The sequence below is a fragment of the Haliotis asinina genome, chromosome 10 (assembly GCF_037392515.1).
Source record: "Haliotis asinina isolate JCU_RB_2024 chromosome 10, JCU_Hal_asi_v2, whole genome shotgun sequence".
NCBI classification, from domain to species: Eukaryota; Metazoa; Mollusca; class Gastropoda; order Lepetellida; family Haliotidae; genus Haliotis; species Haliotis asinina.
In genome coordinates this window covers 26598872-26620340 of record NC_090289.1, presented here as the reverse complement: position 1 = coordinate 26620340, position 21469 = coordinate 26598872, and the positions used below count along the sequence as shown (strand labels likewise).

The 21469-nt window shown below is 40.5% G+C and overlaps 1 protein-coding gene across 2 annotated transcripts; it reads right to left on the bottom strand.

The window, feature by feature from the left end:
* Window positions 1-602: 602 nt before the first annotated feature.
* Window positions 603-21267, bottom strand: LOC137297727 (serum paraoxonase/arylesterase 1-like). Of its 2 annotated transcripts, XR_010957698.1 has the most exons (11): window positions 20737-21267; window positions 18014-18085; window positions 16782-16852; window positions 15634-15689; window positions 14482-14677; window positions 12810-12939; window positions 11148-11348; window positions 10357-10438; window positions 5210-5344; window positions 1278-4734; window positions 603-977 (listed from the first exon to the last, which is right to left on the bottom strand). XR_010957698.1 is itself a non-coding variant. In XM_067829666.1 (10 exons), the coding sequence occupies exons 2-10, from the start codon at window positions 18076-18078 to the stop codon at window positions 4564-4566; spliced, it is 1107 nt and encodes a 368-aa protein (XP_067685767.1). In that variant the 5' UTR covers window positions 18079-18085; window positions 20737-21267; the 3' UTR covers window positions 603-4563. The 2 variants fall into 2 exon arrangements, 1 of the variants encoding a protein (XP_067685767.1); XM_067829666.1 differs by having other exon boundaries at window positions 603-4734.
* Window positions 21268-21469: the final 202 nt, after the last annotated feature.

Genomic DNA, 21469 nt, shown 5'->3' with positions numbered 1-21469 from the left:
AAACTATAACACACAAAAACAAAATACGAGACGCACACCTTTAGAGTCTCCATAAAAGATATGTAAGCTTACTGAATTTTATGCAGTGGTCTTTGAGGAAAAGTGGATAAAATACACCCTGTTGCCCTGTTGTACGGGACATACAGGATGAATAGAACCAAATTCAACTAAGTGACAAAATTAAGAAACTGGGCCCTTATTCTCGAAACGTTCATAGCCCTAAGAATTCTTAAGTTTGATCGTAGTCAATGTGTTAAGAATGGGCTTAGGATGTTCGTAGCTATATGAACGTTTCGAGAATAGCTAGCCTGGACAACAAGGTACGAGAGTCTGAATGAAACACATGTAGAAGCTAAATCACTTCTGTTGAGCAGCTTTTGTGGAGAAGTGGATAGACTTCATCCCCTATAACACTATATTCAGTTTGCAATTGAACCAGCTACATTTCAACAGGACATCAAATACACAATCAAGCCTTATCCAAAGAAACCACTGGTTGATATTATGAACAAAAACCCATGCCTTATCGGTATGAAGAAGAGAATTGAACATCAGAAGTGTTTTGTTGTTATACCCAAAAGAAGAATTAATGAATAACTAAGAGGGTTTTATCTGTTTATTACAAAAGATCAAGAGAATTATCGTACAAATCAAGCTTAGTTCCATGGCTCCAAATGTCACCTGGTTATTACAATAACAGTTTAAAAGGTAAAATAAGCTGGCTAAAAATGTAATCTGAAGCAGACATAAAGCAACTCGTTCATGGGAATAAAAAAATGTAAATAAACAAATCACAGAGAAGAATTAATAGACGTGTGCCCTAATGTTACTAGTTGTTCACATTCACTTTAAACAATAATTGTACAGCTGCTGTGTCATTGAGTGGACATACAAATGTTACATCATTTGAGAATATGAATAGATTTTACATCACAACCAGTATGATAACTGTGGATGTGGAGAATAACAGAAATGGGCTTCGCACATTGTAACCATGCTGGGAATAGATCCTGATATTTAACTACAAGGCTACTCAAACATTCCTTCATGATTTAACAGAAAGAGAAACAGGAGGATTTAAAGGTTAACATAATCCTTTCTACACTTCCTTGAATAATATTTAACTTTGAAAGCTTAATTTACATGAACCCATCAGAATAGGACAGGGTAACATGGTGGTTAAAGCATTCACGTGTCATGCCAAATGGCCTGACTTCGTTTCCCAAGGTGTACATTGTGTGAAACCCATTTCTGTCATTCTCTGTTGTGATAATGACAAAACAATGCTGTGACATAAAGCCAATCTCACTAACTCGCTCACTCAGCAGTGAACACAGGAAAATGGGCAGGAATATAAGGTGAGGTAGGCATTGAGACAGCAATTATTCCTTAAGTCTTGCAATGAATCAGCACACATGGTAGACAAGGTGTCATATGAGCATCCTCTGCACTTATAAAGACTCCGGACCATGGAAGCATATCTTACCATTCTTGGAACTTGCGTACATGTAACTCGGAATGTCTGATCTCACCAATAATAGGTGTATTTCACAACTCAAATTTTAATTATAGCATTGATAATTTTATATTCGGTTTAAATACTCCGCAGCCCTAGTGGACCAAAAAACGGGTCAGTGGGCCAGGTTGAAGATTACCATAGGTTTTGCTGGGCAAAAGCCATTTGCTCATATGTACATTCCAAATACTGCTCATGGTGAGTTAGGCGGATGACTTTGTGGGCTGATGATTAGGTGCCTGACTCTGAGGGTATAGGTTCAAATCCTGGACGGGACTCAACCCAACAAAGTACTAGAATCTGTACTTTACGAAGAAGGTGTAATCCCAAACATAACATTACACATTTCATGGATGGACCAAAGTGTGGTTTTTGCATACATGTATAATCCAAGCCATAACAAGAATGAGTCAAATGTTTCCTTGACATGTTCATAAAACAATATTCATACATTTTAATTCAGCATATTTTCCTTCAGTTTTCTCAAAACAGAATTTGGTGGAAAAGGAAAAGGTGCAAGTCAAAATGGCTGCTCTCATTTCTTGGTTATGTTATCAAGATATGAACATGTACCTAAACATCCATATCCCATGGTTACATCTTGACCTGTCTACAGAGTCTGCATGCCCTGTGACCTGGTAACTGAGCATGGGAGCATGGTAGTCAAACAGTCTGCTACACAATGGAGGTCATTCTGTGATGGTAGTTTGTCAATCTGACAGGGTTAGCAACTCTAGGATAGCAAAAGTATGCATGTTTATTGTTTAATGCTGAACTTGGTGACATACCAGATACATGTATGTAATCATGTCTTTACCATCCAATACAGTGGTTGACATTATGAGCTTACCAGCTGTCAACAGCGTTGCCTAACATGACCATCTGACTAACATGGCTACAACAAGCAAAGGAAGATAGAAACAACACACACTCCTGACCAAATGTTGTTATTCACTATTAATATATATATCTGCATAGGGATGTACAACTAGTATCAACCCACTCCTATTACAACATAATTCTACTGCATCCCTAATGTATACAGACCACTTCTGAAAAAACTCTCCACTTCTGATAATGGAGAGGTCAGTCATTTGATCAGTGGTTCCAGAAACTAGAATCACCATCTTTTTCACAACCATGATGCTTCACTTAGTACCCACTGCCAACACAAAAGAGTTTGTGTTTAGTAGTGTCATGGAAATAAACTTCCATTTTCATTATCTATACAATGCAATACCTGGTACTGCAGACACCCTCTGGGACTTATCACAGGTTCAAGTCAACACAAAAGGTCATTTCTCACTTGTGTAATCAACTATCAAAAGCTAACTGTGAAAGAAGTTAATATAACATGTGCATTAGATTTCCCTCATGTTACCAAGAACACACATGGGCCTCTAATCTGATAAACTTGCAAACAAATACATTTCATATGGTGATGTGAAATCCAATCTGAATTTTGACATTTTAACTATATATTGTACATCTATATAACTATCCTATCTCACACGATGGATTACTGTCCAACCCCCCCAATGCAGATAGATCATCCTGTGGCGTGAAGAATGAGAATAATTATTCAAAGGTGGTCACAAGGGTAGTTAGTGGTGTGTGCTGAATGCTCAAATTGACAACAAGGACACTGTCTAAAGAGGAGGGCAGCATGGAGTACATGGGCGAATGAACAAGAGAGGCCTCGGGAAAAAATTTACATTGTTCCACTCAGTGTCAAAGTGCAAGTGCATACCAAAGACAGGATAATTCTAAAATTAATACGATCATTAAAAAACCCTGCAATAAAAAATATATGCCCTTCACATGCCATACTGACTGAACACATATGGTCTTTACATAATGAATATGCCTCAAAACTAAGCATGAAAAACATATTCACTTTTGTATAATACAGGTATGAATGTCATGTATTTTTTATTTAGCAGTAAATGACTTAAGATTGCAGTCATGATTACAAAAACTGGCTTGTATAACAAGTGTACGAAATAAGTCCTGTCTTACCGACCGACATGGGGTGAATTTCTGACGAATGGTTTAAATTTACAGCAAGCCAGAATGGTGGTCCAAAAAACATTTTAGATACTATGTTCCCTTCATCTTGGTAATTTAATTTGATTTGGACTGTCTGGTCTGGTTAAGTCCATTTTGGGCTGGTAACATTTTGAAGATACAAAACCAGGATGGATTTTGGGTTTCTTTCATACACCGATACAATGGACAAATAAAGTGGGTGTGCATTCTAACTAGCTGTTCCTGTACAGATGCACAAAAATGTAAACTCACACATGAATAAATCTGGAATCAGATATGAATTTATATGATACGAAGTAACATTCTACTATCACATTATCATGACAAGAGTCATGATAGAACTAGAGAAGTCATGGTACCAGTACCATACTGAAAGTGGAGGAATGTCATGATTTGCAAGTCATTTACATATTGAGCTTTGTGGAAGGGAATATGATGGCCAGTGACAATTACAACCGAGTGGAGTTTCAAAGAATTATAGCTTCTGAGTCAGATGCCTAGAATAAACAGGACCATAAATAGATAATTACATAATTAGATTAGATAATTAGCAAGTAGATTATGTACACAGAAAATGAGAAAAGAAGTCATTAGCAATTATGAATATGGTCTTTTGCAAGAAAAACTGGCAGCCATCTTGGAAAAATGACGACCATCTTGAACTTCCAGTGGTTAATTATTTACGCTTCTTAGTTATTTAACCCAGTAGTTAACCACCATACATATTTCTGAGATTGTATCATCTTATTGACAGTAACCTCTAAATACTGTTCCACAAGATACAAAAGTATTGCGTAATTTAGGGGATTTTAAAGAATTTCATAACATACTGCTGGAAATCTTGAAATAATTGTGTCCTCAAATAACAGTTTATCTTGAATAATAAATTGTCTAATTGTATATCATGCTACATCTTCTAACTCTGAAACCCTTTCAAAGATTAGAAAAAAAAATAACACTGGAATCAAATCAGGGTGTCATATTTAGGATTCACTAAGTCAGAGAGGTACATCAACATCACAATATACAAGCTTGTCAAGTATGGAGCCAATCAGCATTTTCTTGTTGAAAACAGTTGCAACAGTTGACCCAGATATCAGGTTTCCGTCATCAAGGAACAATTCTGTCACGGAAGATACAGATCCATCCTTCAGTTTAATCTGCAGGACCTGAAAGAAAGAAGAAAGGTTTGTAATGTTTGTTATGGAATAGCGCACTCAGCAATTTTGCAGGCATATGATGATATTCCAGTAAATAATCACGTCTAAACCAAGCAATCCAGTGATTGACATCACTGGCATTTGTAATGTCAAAAACCATTAGAAGCAAGGGGATCTCTTCTACCTAAAAATAACAGTCAGGGTAAAGAAGACCTGTTCTACTTGACAATATAAGTTCATGGTACTGAGGACCTATTCTGATAAACATGAAACAACTATGTCAGCTAGACCAGCATGTGCATCGATCTGCGCAATTGGGAACCGATGACATTTCAACTAAGTCAGCGACGTGAGCACCCAATCCCAGTGACTATTTTACTAGCCACAGCCTAGTGGGCCATTGGCTATTTTGCATGCTGCCTGCAATACCTCCATGTCCTCAACAATATACAGCAGTCCTGCCCTGATCCAACCATGTTATTACCTGTGACGTTGACCTGATAGAGGGGTCATCAAGGTGAGCCATAGCCTGATGGCCAATGGGATGTAGCCCTATGTAGAGGTCACCTGAGACTGGATCAACGATAACGTTGTCAGGTGATGCTTGAAGGGGATAGATCTGGAAAGACATTAACATCATTTCACATTACAGACATATTTGCTGGCTGTAACAAATTTTATCTACATTTTCGGAATGAAATGAGCCAAAGTATGAATGAGCCAAAGTATGAAAATACTGAAGCTCACTGCATTGTTACCAACAAAAACACACCACAGTGATTCCACACTTTATGATTATTTTCATAAATGAATTTATTATTCGCCCGTGGAAGATACTGCAGTGTGATATTTTTATGGCAATATTACACTAGTGTAATACTGCTAGACATATGATGTCATAATGGTTCACAGTTTTATTGTCCCAATGCTAACACCATTGTCACAGTGGTACTAGACCTTGTTTGACTTATGGAAAGCTCAGTCCTCATGCTCTTGGCAATTTCACCACAGCTTCTATCAATTTATGTTGGAGAGTAATAAACAGAATGCTAAAATTGCCTCTGTGAAATACTATATTTATTACACTCATGTAAGACGTGAAAAAATTTAGTATCAAACAAGCTTTTTCTCGTTTGACACCAAATCATTAACTCATCTAATGAAAATGATATTACACGGAAGGTCAGTTAGTATCCTCTGTAAATGTTATGGTCAGTTGTGGACAGTCTGAACATAATGCACATTGGCAGTACAGTGTAAATCACTAACAAAACACCAGAATATTGACACTCTGACAGAGAAAGCTACATCGGGTTTGGTAACATTTAATCTTTCTTATTACTGTCGTCACAGAGTAAACCTATTTCTTTCATAAAATGGTGGCTGACAGAGGCTTGCACTGAAAGAACTCAATAACAGTTTGTTGTACTGCTAGTGACCACAAACTTAGACAAACCTGTAGAGGTTACCAATTCTTTTAAGAGAATCGTCCTTGGGGTACATATATGCATTTTCTTCAGTGAACAGAATTGTGAGGAGGTGGGTGGCCCTACCCCAAAGACGATTCTCTTCAAAGAATTGGAGTGAGTGAGTGAGTGAGTTTAGTTTTATGCAGCTTTTAGCAATATTCAAGCCATATCACGGCGGGGGACACCAGAAAATGGGCCTCACACATTGTGCCCATGTGAGGAATCGAACCCGGGTCTTCGGCTTGACGAGCGAACACTTTAACCACTAGGCTACCCCACCACCCCTCAAAGAATTGGAAACCTCTACAGATTTGTCTAATTCTTTTTCATAGAGATCGTCCTTGGGGTACACATATGCATAAACTCAGACTCCCAAAACCGGAGGCTAGAGAGGAGGCAATTCTGGCACAGTACGTAATGAGAGCAATAGTAATTACGAAAATTAACTTACGCAAAAAATGCTCACCTGTGAACTCCCGATTAGCTTACGCGAGAGGCATTATGGGAGAGAACCAACAGGGAGCAACCGCACCGATAACCGACCTCAGAGCTAAACATGATATATATAGCACTGTAAAAAGTGCAAACATAACCCTGCCCACATTGTGATTTCTATAGAGATCACTGTAAGGGGGAAATCCCAATCGAAGGCTGACAACAAATCGTACGAGATCTCAGTCGTGGGATACGTCAACAGTGGAGAAATGTGCTTATATGCAGTAATCAGCATCATCAACTGACAATCAACCAAGACTCACTCGGCCAGGGTGGCAAATAGGAACAGAGCAAATCTCTTCAATGGGCAGTGCCGATGCAAATGCTTTGGGAGTGGCTACTGCCCTGATTGAGTGAGCCTGCAACCCCTCAGGGGGAGGCTTGCCCTTAGCCTGGTAAGCAGCACAGATGACCGAAACTAGCCAGCGGGATACGGTCTGTTTATTTTTCCTCTAGCCAGCAACCCAGCCTTCCCACAACAACTGTAACAGCAGAACAGATGAGTACCCATACAGATCCCTTGTGTTCGCTTGATATAGACCTTGAGGGTCTTATGGACGTCTAACGGGTGAGTGCTTGTTGTAAAGGTCCCCAATGCAGAAGGCTGGGTGAAAGCAGGAAGTTTGATAGGAGCTATCACTTGGTAAGCGTGATCGATTCTCGGATGGTAAGAATCAGGGAGGTGAATACTGACACGGTCTGGATGGAACACAGTCAGCGCCAGGTCCTGACATGGCATGATAATCGCCAACCCTTCTCCCAGATGTTACTGCCACCAGAAAAACGGCTTCTATGTTAACAGCTGAATGGAAATAGCCAATAGACATAAGAAAGGACCGGACAGCCAATCAAGCTCGATCCCAAGGTGGGCTGGTTCGCCTGACTGCAGGTCAAAACTGATCCACACCAGCTAAAAAACGCTGCACTGCCCCAGAAGAGCACCATCGGCAGGGGTGTGGAAGGTGGAAATAGCGATGGAGTAGCCACAAATGATCAAAGCCAGCAGGCCTTCTTACAAACGAGCTTGCAAAATTCCAATACTCCAACTAAATCCACACAAACGGGATCTGCAATTCTCCTATCTGAACACCAGCGCGCATAGTGGGACCACCTATCCTCATACTGAACGTTTGTCGAATCCCTCCGCAAAGACAGAATTGTGTCTGCAACTGCCGCAGGAATTCCACGTGTCTCGAGGCTAGACCTGACAGAGGCCAAGCCACCCACTAAATCCGTAGATCGGGGAGTGGCACGCCGTTCTGAGTGAGAATGTCCGGTCGCAAAGTTAACAGAACAGGAAGCTGACCCAGAAACCAGCTCTGTGATGGCCAAAGCAGTGCCAGAAGCACAAGCAGCCGAGCTGGCTGGGTGGACAGCTGGGAGAGGACCCGGGGAATCAGGGTAAGTGGCGGAAACACAGAACCTGTCCCGTCCAATCCAGCAGGAAGGCGTCGTATGCCAACGCCCTCTGGTCCAGTATTCGAGAGCCAAACACGGGTATCTGATTCGTCCCGCTGGACGCAAACAGATCCACCTGGAACGATCTGTACTACTGGTAGATAACTCTGAATATCTGCCAATCGAACATCCACTCGTGCGGGGCCAGGATACAGTGAGAGAGAGTGTCTGCTCGCATGTTCTCCAGCCCCTGGAGATAAACTGGAATCATCTGACAGTTGTACCTGTCGCACCAGAGGAGAAAATCCCATGTCTCCCGAAGGAGCGCCTGAGACACCATACCGCCTTGCTTCAGGACGTAAGTCATGACTGTACAGTTGTCCAACTGAAGACTAACCACCTGGCCCCTGACATCCAGAAAGCGCTTGAAAAACCAACCGCACAGCTGTCAGTTCTAAGACAGTGATGTGAAGACTGGCTTGGGCTTCGGACCAGTGACACTGACAGACTGCCCAGAATCCTCCCCAGCCCATGAGGGACACATCGGTTTGAACTGTAAGAGCTGGCGTCGGGAGCTCCAAAGAGAGAGATTCCCGACATCGGTCCACCACTGAAGGTGAGGAGACAGCCACCCGGGAACTGTGAGTGAGCAGATCCTCTGTCTGAGCCCACAGACTCTGCTTGCTTGTTGTACGGGGCGTATCCTCAACCGCGCCCGCCATACCACAGAGACAGTCGCCACCATGCGACCCAAGAGACGAAGCCAGACTAGCCTCGCTGACTGAGATACCGCACTGAGCAACCCGGGCCTCGCTTCCACAGTGGTAGGTGGCCAACATGAATAGTGGACACCCTCCATGGCCGTTCTGGTAGGAAGAGGGAAAGGAGACCACCCACTGGGACATGAGGCAAGAGTAGTCCCATGCAACACTTGAAGTGACTGGGACTGCCCCACGGGAGCAACCGGCGGGGCACAATCCCGACGACCGCAAAAAGGCTGCTGGGAGCTGGACGAAGAGGTCCGCTCTTTCACCTTGCCCTTTGCAGCGTGACTCCTCTTTCTACTCCTGCTCAGCGGAGGCAGCCCGCCGGCAGACTCGGACGTAGGCTGAGTCCTGGAAGAAGAGCTCGCTACAGGAGCGAGAAACACACACTCATCCACAACTGGTACTAGGAACAGAAAATCGTCCCCCAGCTGATAGCGCCGAACAAGCTCTTGTAAATCAAAGTGCAGGCAGGTACCAGCAAGGAGGGGATCCATCACATTCCGCACCAAGAAAGGGAGAATGCGGAGCTGCGTCTGCGAGCGTTGCCTAGGAGCAAACGCCTCACCTGGCAGGCAGAACTCAGCGGAGCCCGGGCGGCTAATTGGGACTGCGGCCTGGGGGATAGCCTGTGTTATACGTTGACCCACCTCCCGCAAGGCCGAGGAAAAGTGGAAAGCTCCCTCGGACTCCTCAACCTCACCGACGTCCACAGACTCGAGCTCCGAGCCAGAGACCGAGGCGGAATCCTCACGAAAAGAGGACCCACACCCGGACCCAGTGGACGATCGAACCACTGCAGGGAAGGAAGAGCCCAAGGTACCTTCCAATACAGTCACCGAACCCCGAGACGCAGGACAAAGCTCGGATGACACCAAGTCCTCCACTCCTATGGGGAGGGGTGGCGCAGAGACCGGAACCCCAGGAATCCTCAACGGACCCTGCGCTAATACCGAGAGAGGGACTGGCAGCGAACCTTCCCTCTCCGAGGTTGCCAAAGGTAACAGATCAACAGACATCTCCAGGCCAGTGGAGCGAGCAGAGCCCGGCAATCCACCCCCCAGACTCTCCGTTCCCTGCCCAGAGTGCATGAGGAACTCCTGCCGGAGACCTCCAAAGGACGAGGGATGACGTCATTGCCGCCCTCCATTTACGGGCATTTGTCGTGCTTGTCCTGTGGAGGGATGTTTGTCCCACAAGTAGAACACACCGTAAAATCCTGAAAGCCAATATGCCAAGGTTTAGTGAAGATCATTTCTAATCGGATCTTCATGGGTACATGACAGGTGGACCCATACATTTGACAATCAAATTCCACCAGCTTCTGTCACATATGGAGTCCATTCGTAGCACAATGGAGATCGTAACTCCCATTCTTAAACACAGACTTACCATATCACAGCGTGATTATTGTTCTGGGGAACAGAGTCCTTGGATCATTCCTTAATCAATATTCTTTGGCTAATAAAAACATTGCCAGCTTTATAACTTATGGTCAAACTTACCTCTCTCAAGTGTATAGAGTTATCCTTTCTTCTCTCGTAGATTCTCAACTCATGTCCCATACTGGCAGCAACATAGACATATCTGCGACAATAGGAGGAACATGGGTGACTGACATAACAAAATAGAAATAACAAAACTCAAAATAAGAAGGCGTCCAGAAAGAGCAAGACCCAGGTCCGTCTTTACCTGAAGGCTAATTTTAGCATTTTAAAACTAGGAAGAATTTTTTTCATTAAAAACATATGTCTCCCCCTTCACCAAATTCAATGTTGACACCTAAAACAATTAATTTAATTCCTTCAATTTCAAAATATCTAAGTATGAAAATAAGATAACTGAAAAATATACAGAAAATGGTCATGGTGTTTTAACTTTGGTTTGTATTCAATATAGCAAATGGGGTGAAGATGAGTCAATTAGTTTCAGACTTATGCTCCGGAATGAACTTTACCTTAAAAGAAGTAAAAGTCCAAATTGTTGCCTTGGAAACAGAAAAAAAAAGTCGCAAAAAAATAGCCTCAACCCCTCACACTAGTCACAGGCACATTTTCATGATATATAGAGGCAGTATACCAAAATTTGGTGATGATGGGCCAAACAGTGTCAGAAATCTGCTCTGGAAATGAACTTTACCCTTCAAAAGAACAAGGTCAAAATCATTGCCATGGAAACAACAGAATGCCGACACCAAGGGAAACTCAACCAAAATCAATACGTCTCCCGGGCCTTTAGAGAGGGGGTATTGGAAGATATAATTGGAAGATTCAGCTAATAACAAAGGCGTCCTCACCTTCCATCTCTGGACAACTGTACACCATTAGCCATAGTGATCCCATCAGCCACTATACGATATGCTGTACCATCAAAGTAGCCCACATCTGACCAGGGCATCAAGGCAAGGGTTTCAAACATTCGTTTTATGTAGCTGCCACTTGTCAGGTAGTTGGTGAAGTAGAAACTGTCTTCACTGGTGGCCGCAACATCATTTACCCTAGAAGAAGATCAACATGTTTGACATTGTTTCAGTGGCTTTTAATGTGGTTAGGGTAGCCTAGTGGTTAAGACGTTTGCTCGTCATCCTGAAGACCCAAGGTTCGATTCCACTTGTGGGAACAATGTGTGAAGCCCAATACTGGTGTTGTCTGTTGTGATGTCACTGGAATTTTGCTAAAAGCAGCGTTAAACTAAACTCAGTCACAAGGGTTGGGGTATTTGGGTTGGTGGGTACCGAGTACCTGGGCACCCTAGACACTACCTGGTCTAGTGGTTAGTTGCACGATGTTTAATGAGAAAAATTCACCATGCTTACCCTACAAGTCTGTACTACTGATGTTTGAATTTTGTTCTGACTACACATGCATTCCTAATGACTTCAATGAGACAAATTCAAAGCTGCTGTCATCTTCAGTGTCAGGTGTGCCCTGCCAAGATCTATTCCAGAAATACATGTGTGTTCTGTCCTCATCTATTAAAACACTACAGGAGTGGTCTGCCAAGATGTATTCAAGCACTACAGATTTGCTCTACCATGAATCATTAAAGCACTAGAGTGTACTCTACCACAATCTACTGAATCAGAACAGGTATGCTCTACCATAATCTATTCTAGCACTACAGATGTGCTCTACTAGAATGTATTCATGCAATAGAAGAGTGCTCTATTACAATCTATTGAAGAACATCAGGTGTGCCCTACCAAGATGTATTCAAGCACTATAGGCATGCTCTACCACAATCTATTCAAGCACTACAAAAGTACCCTACCAAAATGTAGTATACAGATGTGCTTACCATGATCTATTAAGACACTACAGGTGTGATCTACCTCAATCATTTCAAGACTACAGATATGCTCTGCCACAATATATTTAAGCACTACAGGTGTGCCCTACCAAGATGTATTCATGACCACAAATGTGCTCTACCACAATCTACTCAATCACTACAGGTGTGCCCTACCAAGATGTATTCATGACTATAAATGTGCTCTACTACAATCTACTAAAGCCCTACAGATGTGCTCTACCACAATCTGTTCAGCACTACAGGTGTGCCCTATGAAGATGTATTCAAAACCACATATGAGCTCTACCACAATCTACTCAAGCACTACAGGTGTGCTCTACCAAGATGTATTCATGACTACAGATGTGCTGTACCACTATCTACTTAAGCACTACAGGTGTGCCCTATCATGATCTATTCTAGCAAATTCAAGTGAGACATGTCATGTTCAGTAACAATGGCATAGGTAAAATGTCTTGGTGAAACTACTTCCATCTAGCAAGTATTGCAAATGTCTAAACTGTCAGGTATATAGCTACAAATATCAATTGCTACCAGATAATCTTGATACCACTAATAAGAACCATAACCCTAAGGGATGTTTATGGTAGCCATAGTTACCTGTTGAAAGTTAAAATGTCCCATGTGTTCAGAATTTTCTACTTACTGTTTCAGAGTTGGATCACCATAGTAGGATTTCACATGCTGCAGTGCAAGTTTCTCAAATGAAACCTGAAATTTCTCAATCTTCTCCTGGCCGTCCTTTTCGTGGTTGACAACAAATAGGTACACTATGCCTGAAAGGAAATCAGTTCAATGTTTTGCCGGCAACATCGTATGGATACGTACTGCAATTAAGTTTAGTCATGGATATCAATTTCATCCATTTCATGTTACAGATAGTGTCATCAGATGGTGACAAATTCCCCTGAACGATTTTGAGTTATACTCCAGATACAAAATGATTAAGGACAGAAAGAGGGACAGACGGATGGATGAAGCATTGACTATATCCCCTACATTACATGTCGAGGGAAGGGAATAATAAAAATTGCTATCTGTTGTGTTAAATGATTCCCTGTTCTGCTACTTCTAGGTGCTGCATTACAGAACATGACATATCCCACCTGGCTGTCACATACTTGAAAGATCAAATCATTTGACAGTTCCTCAGAGCTCCAGATAATTTTTCAAGCAATTGGGTATTTACTCCCATGTCTGTTTATGTATGAGTAATTGCACTTTTTGATGAGCAACTAGCATTTGTATACTCTCACTAGTTAAAAGAATTGAGTACTTTCACACAGAGTTTCTTATCCTTATTGGGTAATTAACTAAATATATATATGTAAAGACATCTCAATAGACTAAAGGTTTTTAGTAAATGTCATATTGCCATTTCTAAATACTGAACATGGAGGTATGTGACTATTAGACACCCCGGACAGTGGCAATGGCTACATAATAGTATACTTATATATAGTCATCATCTACCAATAGTTAATGCTGATGTAGAGTTTGGGCTCCACGACAAATCATACACAAGCCAATTTAGCTCAGTAAGTATGCAAGGTATTACAGAGATATTGGGTTTACAGTGATTTTTATGCATCTGTTGTACTCCCAGATTTGTAGTCAATAGAGTAAATGTGATTTTTATTGAGTAAAATACGCAAATGTGTGCCTTATCTGGAGCTGGTTCCTTGATGTTGTTTGAGACTAAGTTAGAATCATTTCCATGGAAATAATGAAAAACATAAATGCCAGATATGGGACCACTTCAAGATCTGCCTCAGATATCTGGCAACTTACACTGAAAGATATCAAATGGTTTTTGAATTGTTCTCAGGAGACAAAGCCCTGAATGGTTTCAACCAGGATTGATCATATTCATTGCAGAAATGGGATTCATGTTGTTTATTACTGAACATGACTGATTTAAACATTTTATTCATTAAGAAAAGGATTAGGCACACATCCAACTTGGAAAAGCCCTCCCCAAATTATCACAAATTCATCTTACAATATACATAAGAGACAGACAGAGGATAAGATATGTGCAACAGATGTTAACTAAGAAAGTGTTTTGTTTGTGAGATACAGATATGTAAACATTTGAAAACATTCCGATTTTTTAAAACATCCCTGAACAGCATTGATCATTATAGAACAGAGATTCATGCTGATCATTATTGAACAGATTCATGTTAATCAATACTGAACAGGGGTTCATGTTTGTCCTTATAGAACAAAAACACATTAATCACACAAGATCTCTTGTCTTCATGCCATGAAGCTGGAGTTTATATCTGTAGATCAACACAACACTCTGAACTCACCTGTACCCTTGTCCTCCCAAGCACTGATGCCATGAGGTTGAAGCCGATCCTTGTCAAATTCCTCCGTGGATGTCAGCGTCAACTCCTGCACCACCTTCTTCGGGTTCTTCATGTTGAACAAGTAGATCCTCCCTTTGATGTTGTTTTGTTTATAAAACTTTTCAAAGTTTGATGGGTTTTCATTTATCCTAAATCCCTACAAACATAAATTACATTAAAGATTAATAAGCAAGCGAAATACTTTGCAAAAGAGGCACATGCTTAAATATCCAGAAACTTCTAAGTCCTGCAATTTCCTGCATAAGGCAAATACTTTGCCAAATGCAAAGAATACACAATTCCATGTTATTCCTGGAAGAGGTAGAACATGCTATCCTGGCAGTGTCTTAACACACAGATGTCAGTTTCCACTTTATGTTCTAGATGAAAGTCAGGCATTAATCTAGGATTTCAAACTGTCCTTGGCAGGTAATTCCTTTTAAAGATTGTTATTGTTAAATTAAGAGGTTACTTTTATTGTTACACTGTAATCATAATGCAGTAATGCATAATTAAATATTGATATCTCTTCTCTCCTGTTTTCAGCTAAATACAAGTCACCTTTCTATGCTTAGAATAAAAAGTTTATCCCTGTCCAATCTAATTTGCCAATATAGGTTGTCTGATAGGAACTCTTTCAGACAAAAACAAATATCATAATTTTGTTTAATACTTTTCAGTTTAAAAACCAAACTATTATTGAAATTATCTTTTACCACAAACAGGATGCATGCATTTTTGGGGGGAAACAGGCATTTTGATTCTCAAACAACTTACCTTCTTTTGAAAAGTGAAAATCAGAAATGACTGTCATATGTTCACATGACTGTCATTTAAAACAAATGAAATTTAAGTTTGACAGTGTTTTTTTCATAAAACTGGACAGGAATAGTTATTTTGCTTTAAAACCAGTACCATCATATCTTTAACAAAATTTCCCTTTATTGAACCATCTTTAAATATGGATAGGCCCTCCAAATTATTTTATCCGGACATTTCCAAAGCGTCACATCTTAGTTTTGAGTTAGGCTAACACGTAAATATATATATATATATACATACATACATACATATACCTGTAAGTTGTATACTTACGACTACTTACAAACTTACTGATGTAATGAATGTCATCCCATTTGGCAACATGTGCATGTTTTCAGATCCAAAACCTACAAATAACAGGGAAAGTGCATCAGCTTGTGGGTGAAATGATTACTGATATGAGTGCAGTGTGCAAAATGGTTTCCAAATTTTGTCCAGTCAGGCTAGCAATTCCTGAAAGTTCCTAACCCACAAAAAATATTCTCTAGTCAAAAATTTCAATGTAGTCATTGATTCATCACTAAGATGCTAATATGATGAACATTGTTATCAGGCCACAGTCTAGCATGATGTAAACGTGTCTTGTAACTTAACAAGTCAGAGACAGTAACATATTTACTGAATTACCCAGGGAAAATTACCGAACCAGTGGCTGTGGAGATGTACAGGCCCAACAGGATTTCTACTAGCCACAGGCTAGCAGGCCAGTGTTTTTTTTCACATTACCTGAGGACTGTAGTACAAAGTGATCTTTGGGCTAAGCTGACCGGAATTCCCACACCTTAACACAGACTTACAACTGCTGTAGTGCTTAGGCTGTTTTGTACCGTGGCATCATGAACTTGTGGGGTGACCAGAGATTTCATTGTATTTCGAGTTGGATTTCACACAGGGCAGGAAACAAATCCCTTTGTTACTATTTTCTTATGAGATAAGAGGCAGTGGGTATGGTTTTACACCGCTTTCAGCAATATTTTATCAATACTACAACAGGGGACACCAGAAACAGGCTTCTCCCAGTGTACCAATGTCAGGAATAGAACCGTGGTCTTCCATGTGATGAGTGAGCACTTTAACCACTTGGCTACCCAACGATGCCTTCACAGCATCTTACAAGGCTGTGGGTTAGCACAGTGGTGAAAGCTTCTCTCAATGCATAGAAGGACCTGGTTCATATCAGGGTAGTCTGCCTAGATATAGTAGAAAGTCATGTAAAACTTATGCACTTAGTAGTGATTTACTATCTCACAGATTTTGGTCAAGAAAATAGCACATGGTAAAACATTAATCCACATATGTAAAACCCCTGCATTCATTATCTCACAAAGTAAGATGAAGCAAATACCATGTGGTATAACACTCATCCATATATGTAAAATTGTGTACTCATTATCTCATAGAGTAAAGAAAATACCCCATGGTGAATTATCAATCCTTACCCATTCCTTCAACTTGATGACAACGCCCTGGGTAATGATTGAATAAATGCTTGGTAAACCCGAACAGGAAACTGAAACAAACAACATGATCAACAGAAAAACAACATAAACAACACTGCATTAATGTAAGAAGTTCACTATGGCCATTATTTGTTCATGGAGATGTCTACATTTGTCAAGCTCTGAGATGTTCATTAAGAAATAATGGCGATCCGAAGCACTAAAGCTTATGAACATGACTTCGATACCAACATAAAATACTATAAAACATTCCTGTAATATTCTCTACTTTTTAAAGTCAGTGAGTCCCCTGCATGAATCAAATCTGGGGAAAATAGGCACAACAGTCTTTCACAACGACAGTCCAAACACTATTTTAGTTTGACCGATGTATCAATAAATCGTCAGGACATTCTTCAGTCTTGTCAGTTTCAATTCTTCCATTATTATGAGACTTTTACCTCTGTGGAACTTGAAGTTAATATCACTTGCATCCATTCTTAATTTTCATGTGTACAGGCGGCAATATTTTCTAAATCCTTGGGAATCCATCTCCGGGTTATCATGTTTGAAACGTTCAGCAGTTGGAAGACAGGTTGTTCTAATGAATTGATCAGATTTACATCCCAACCAACCTCAGCAACAAAGCCCTCGTCGTACATCAGATAGTTCTCCTCCTCATTAATACAGGCAAATACCATAACAATGTACCTTCCATACTTTCTGACATGTGAAAGTCAGGGGTAGAATAGGCCCTCAGCAACTGATGCTTGCCATAACAAGCAACTACGCTTGTCATAAGAGGCGACTGACGAGAGTGGGTGGTCAGGCTCACTGACTTGGTTGACTCATGCAATCTGTTCCCAATTGCGCAGATCGATGCTCATGCTGTTAATCACTGGATTGTCTAGACCAGACTCAGTTATTTACAGACAGCCGCCATATAACTGGAATATTGCTGAGTGCGGTGAAAAATAAACTCCTTCAGTCCAAACTTTCATGTCATCATTGTACATCATGGCAGGAGTATGCTTGTATTTTCGTCATGTCCCTTGTATATGGGTTCATTTAATAGGCATCATTACAAGTACTGAAGCTGAATAAAACATTCTGTAGTGCGTCCTTCAAGAGTCAAGAACTTATTACACAGTGTCATTGCCAGTAAAATAAAACAAAAGGACCCTCGGGACCTTGGAAGACATGGTTGCCATATTCATAGAGGAAATACTCACTATAACTTGACACAATGTTGGAACAGCAACACAAGCAAGCTGATGACTACGATCTTCACATACATCTTGAATCTGAAACATATTTCTGATAACTGACAATGAGCAAGTAAGTGAGTTAAGTTATATAAATATGCCGCTCTCAGAAGTATTCCAGCTATATGATGGCTGTCTGTAAATAATCGAGTCTGGACCAGGCAATCCAGTGACAGACAACATGAGCATCGATCTGCGCGACTGGGAACCGATGACATGTGTCAACCAAGTCAGAGAGCCTGACCATCCGATCCTGTTAGTTGCCTCTTACGACAAGCACAGTCACCTTTTATGGCAAGCATGGGTTGCTGAAGGCCTATTCTAACCCGGGACCTTCACGGGTCAAATTAGTAAGAGTGCAACATGGATACACTTATGCAAGAAACAAATTTATTCTGGGTTCAGTTGCACATAAATTATAGAAAGTGTCCTTAGGACTAGTGGTGGTCCAATTGATTGCAATAATCGAAGATTGATCACAGTGCCTAACCGACCAATTGATCCATCATGTATTCTCATAATTTTATGCACACAATATTTTAACATTTGTTTGCACAGACAAAATTTTCAATAAGTTGGTTTCACTTAATAGCCTGTTTGCCTGTTATATTTCATAAGCACTATAAGCGTGTTCCATGTGATGAAAACTTTATCTTAAAGACTTCAGAAAACTTTATCTTCCTATCATACTAGTCATCCGTTAAAGGTGTGAAATTTGTGAAAGAGAAAAATTAGCCGAACCAGGGAGCCTATATAGAAGGGGAGAGGAAACTCCTCGAAAAGCCGCTGAACGTATGTCTCGAGTCGTTACGTAACCTGTGTAGCCAATATGGTGGCAGGGTAGTATTTAAGATTGAGCCCAGTTTATTTTCAACAGCTGATTAAGTTCGCAGAGTGTTGTAACAACTGAAATCCAACATGTAGAAGATAGGTTAACTATTTTGTCACTCCAGTTTATGTCAAATAATCGGTATTAATGTCCGTATTAGGACAGTAGATTTGTAGTAACATTTCAAGTCGGTATGTTATAGCTCACTGGCTTCTATTCTCGATTCACCTCGAAGACAGACTAAATTGTCCCAATCAAAAATTCTTTCACATATTCGTTTAATTTTTAGAAGGAGAACATACCTTCAGTTGAAAGGTATTTGCAAGTAATAGTGACAGTTTTATGACTTAAAAATTGTTAGGGTGTAACTGAGGTGTGAGAAAAATATGACATTTCACTGATCTGTTTTGATCCGCCATTGTTTGAGTATTCCAAGTTACTTCCTCAAAAACATCTTTCACATACACCTTTAATTCATATGAGGGGAATATACCATCAGGTGAAATGTGTTTGCAAGGAATAGTGATAGTTCCATAATCTAAAACAAAATGTTAGGGTGTATTTGAGGTGTGTGAAAAATATGACATATTGCCGATCTGATCTGCTTTTAACACCATTGATGCTTGAGGGTTATAGTTCCATAACTTCTTTCTTTCTTGTGGATCTTATTATTTGACAAAACTGGAAAGGTGTTTTAGAACGCTATGTGAGAATTTTACACTATATTTTGAAGGCAGTGTGACAGTGTCAGTTAACATTTTGTTAATGTCCATTCCATTCCCCACATGCAATACGATATCTGAATTAATTATTAATGTAAACTAAAATGTTTCAAAGTAGATTTTTTAAAAGGGCAGCTGATGTTAACACGTGTTCTCGCGATACTATTGCGTTCTTTAACATGTTTTGGGAAGGAAGGCCGCAGTGTATCATTTATTCTTACATTCATTCACATATGTACTTCTTTCTGTTATTCTTTTTCTTTATTTCATTCATTCACATAGTTCTTGCTCTTAATTCTTACTGTAATTTATTCATTCATTGTAAAATTCCGACTGATATAATAAATCGGCTGACGTTTTGTTAGACCAGGGATAATCTGCAACGTATATGCTCTATATAGTCTGGTGAAACACAACTTAAGTTGCACTGGGAACTAGCCAAGTCACTGTGTGCGTTGAAGCATGACAAGGCAGACGTTAATTAGTACAAATGTTAAAGAAAGTAAGCAAGTGTCCAATCCCTGTTGTAGACTATCCCTGGCCGAACTGAAAAAAACATAGATCTAGTCTGAAAGAACATGTTATTTCTTTATTTTCTAATGCAGTAACAAAGAAAACTACAACGATTTGATAATGACGCTAACCAAGTATTTTCGATTGATCCCTTGTGATGGACCCATCATCAATTTTGGGAATTTAACCATTTCCCAATATTTTACTTAGAACCAACATGGAAACTGCTGAGCAGCCGCGATTGGGTCCTACAGTCGACACATTCTACCCCTCATCGTGAGTCACGACTGCAGAAATCCATCGCCGGTCTCAGATACAGGTGAAAGTCAATGTGGATCGTTAACAATAGTGATCAGTGAAGCGACAGCTGCAGTCGCTGCATCGATGCAGTTCTGGCAAACAGCGTTGTTGCAAAATGACTGCAGCATGCACTGGAGCGGTTATACTTGCTTAGTAGTTCATGCAGACTGCTGTCCAAAAATTAACTGCAGTGCGGATGAACAAATTTATACCTCTACTGAAAAGAAACATTCGTATAAATATCGAATGGAGCCAATTTCAATGCAGAAAGCTTTAGTTCATATATCACCACGATATACGTCAGTTCTGGTCGCTGTAAACGTTACCTTCTCAACACACAGCTTGGACTTCGGCGTCTCAACAACTAAGGGAGGTCACTCTACTGCACAAAGGGAAACAAAGTTAAGAGTCTGGCCGAGATCAACAAACAGGTTCTGACCCATTACTGCCAATTATACCATTTTCACTTTTGTGTGTATTTGACTGATTACGCACGAAATATCATATAACGGAAAGCCACACGCAGCTCTGAACTCCTCACACAGTGAACGATTTTTACGGTGAGAAACAAACTGTGGACATCCCCCAAAATAAATTATGTAACACCTCAGCTATAGTACTTTAAACGTGATTATTAATTTGACTTAGATATGTTGGATAGTTAACGTTGGACCCGGCGTTCTGAAGATATCATCGAGTCTGGATCTGAAGGTCGACCCTGTGATCGATGCCGTGGACAACGTCTCACATCTTCGGTGTGCAATGAGACGCAATCAAGCCAGCTACTGGAAGCGCGCAGACAGCGCTGTGCTAAGCAGCAAGTCGACGACTTGATTTATCTTTTTCTATCCATACAAAAATTGTACTAAAATCAAAATTTTGTTACCTTGGTTATATTACGTTTGTTTTATTAGTGTATTTCAGAAGAAGGACATGAATCTGAAAAAGAAGGGTTAGTGTTAGCCATAACCCTAACCTTAACCTAACCCTGTGGTGCAACTTAAAGGAGTATACAAGTGCATTCTTGTTGGTGTCTGTTCATGTACAAACCACTCTAGT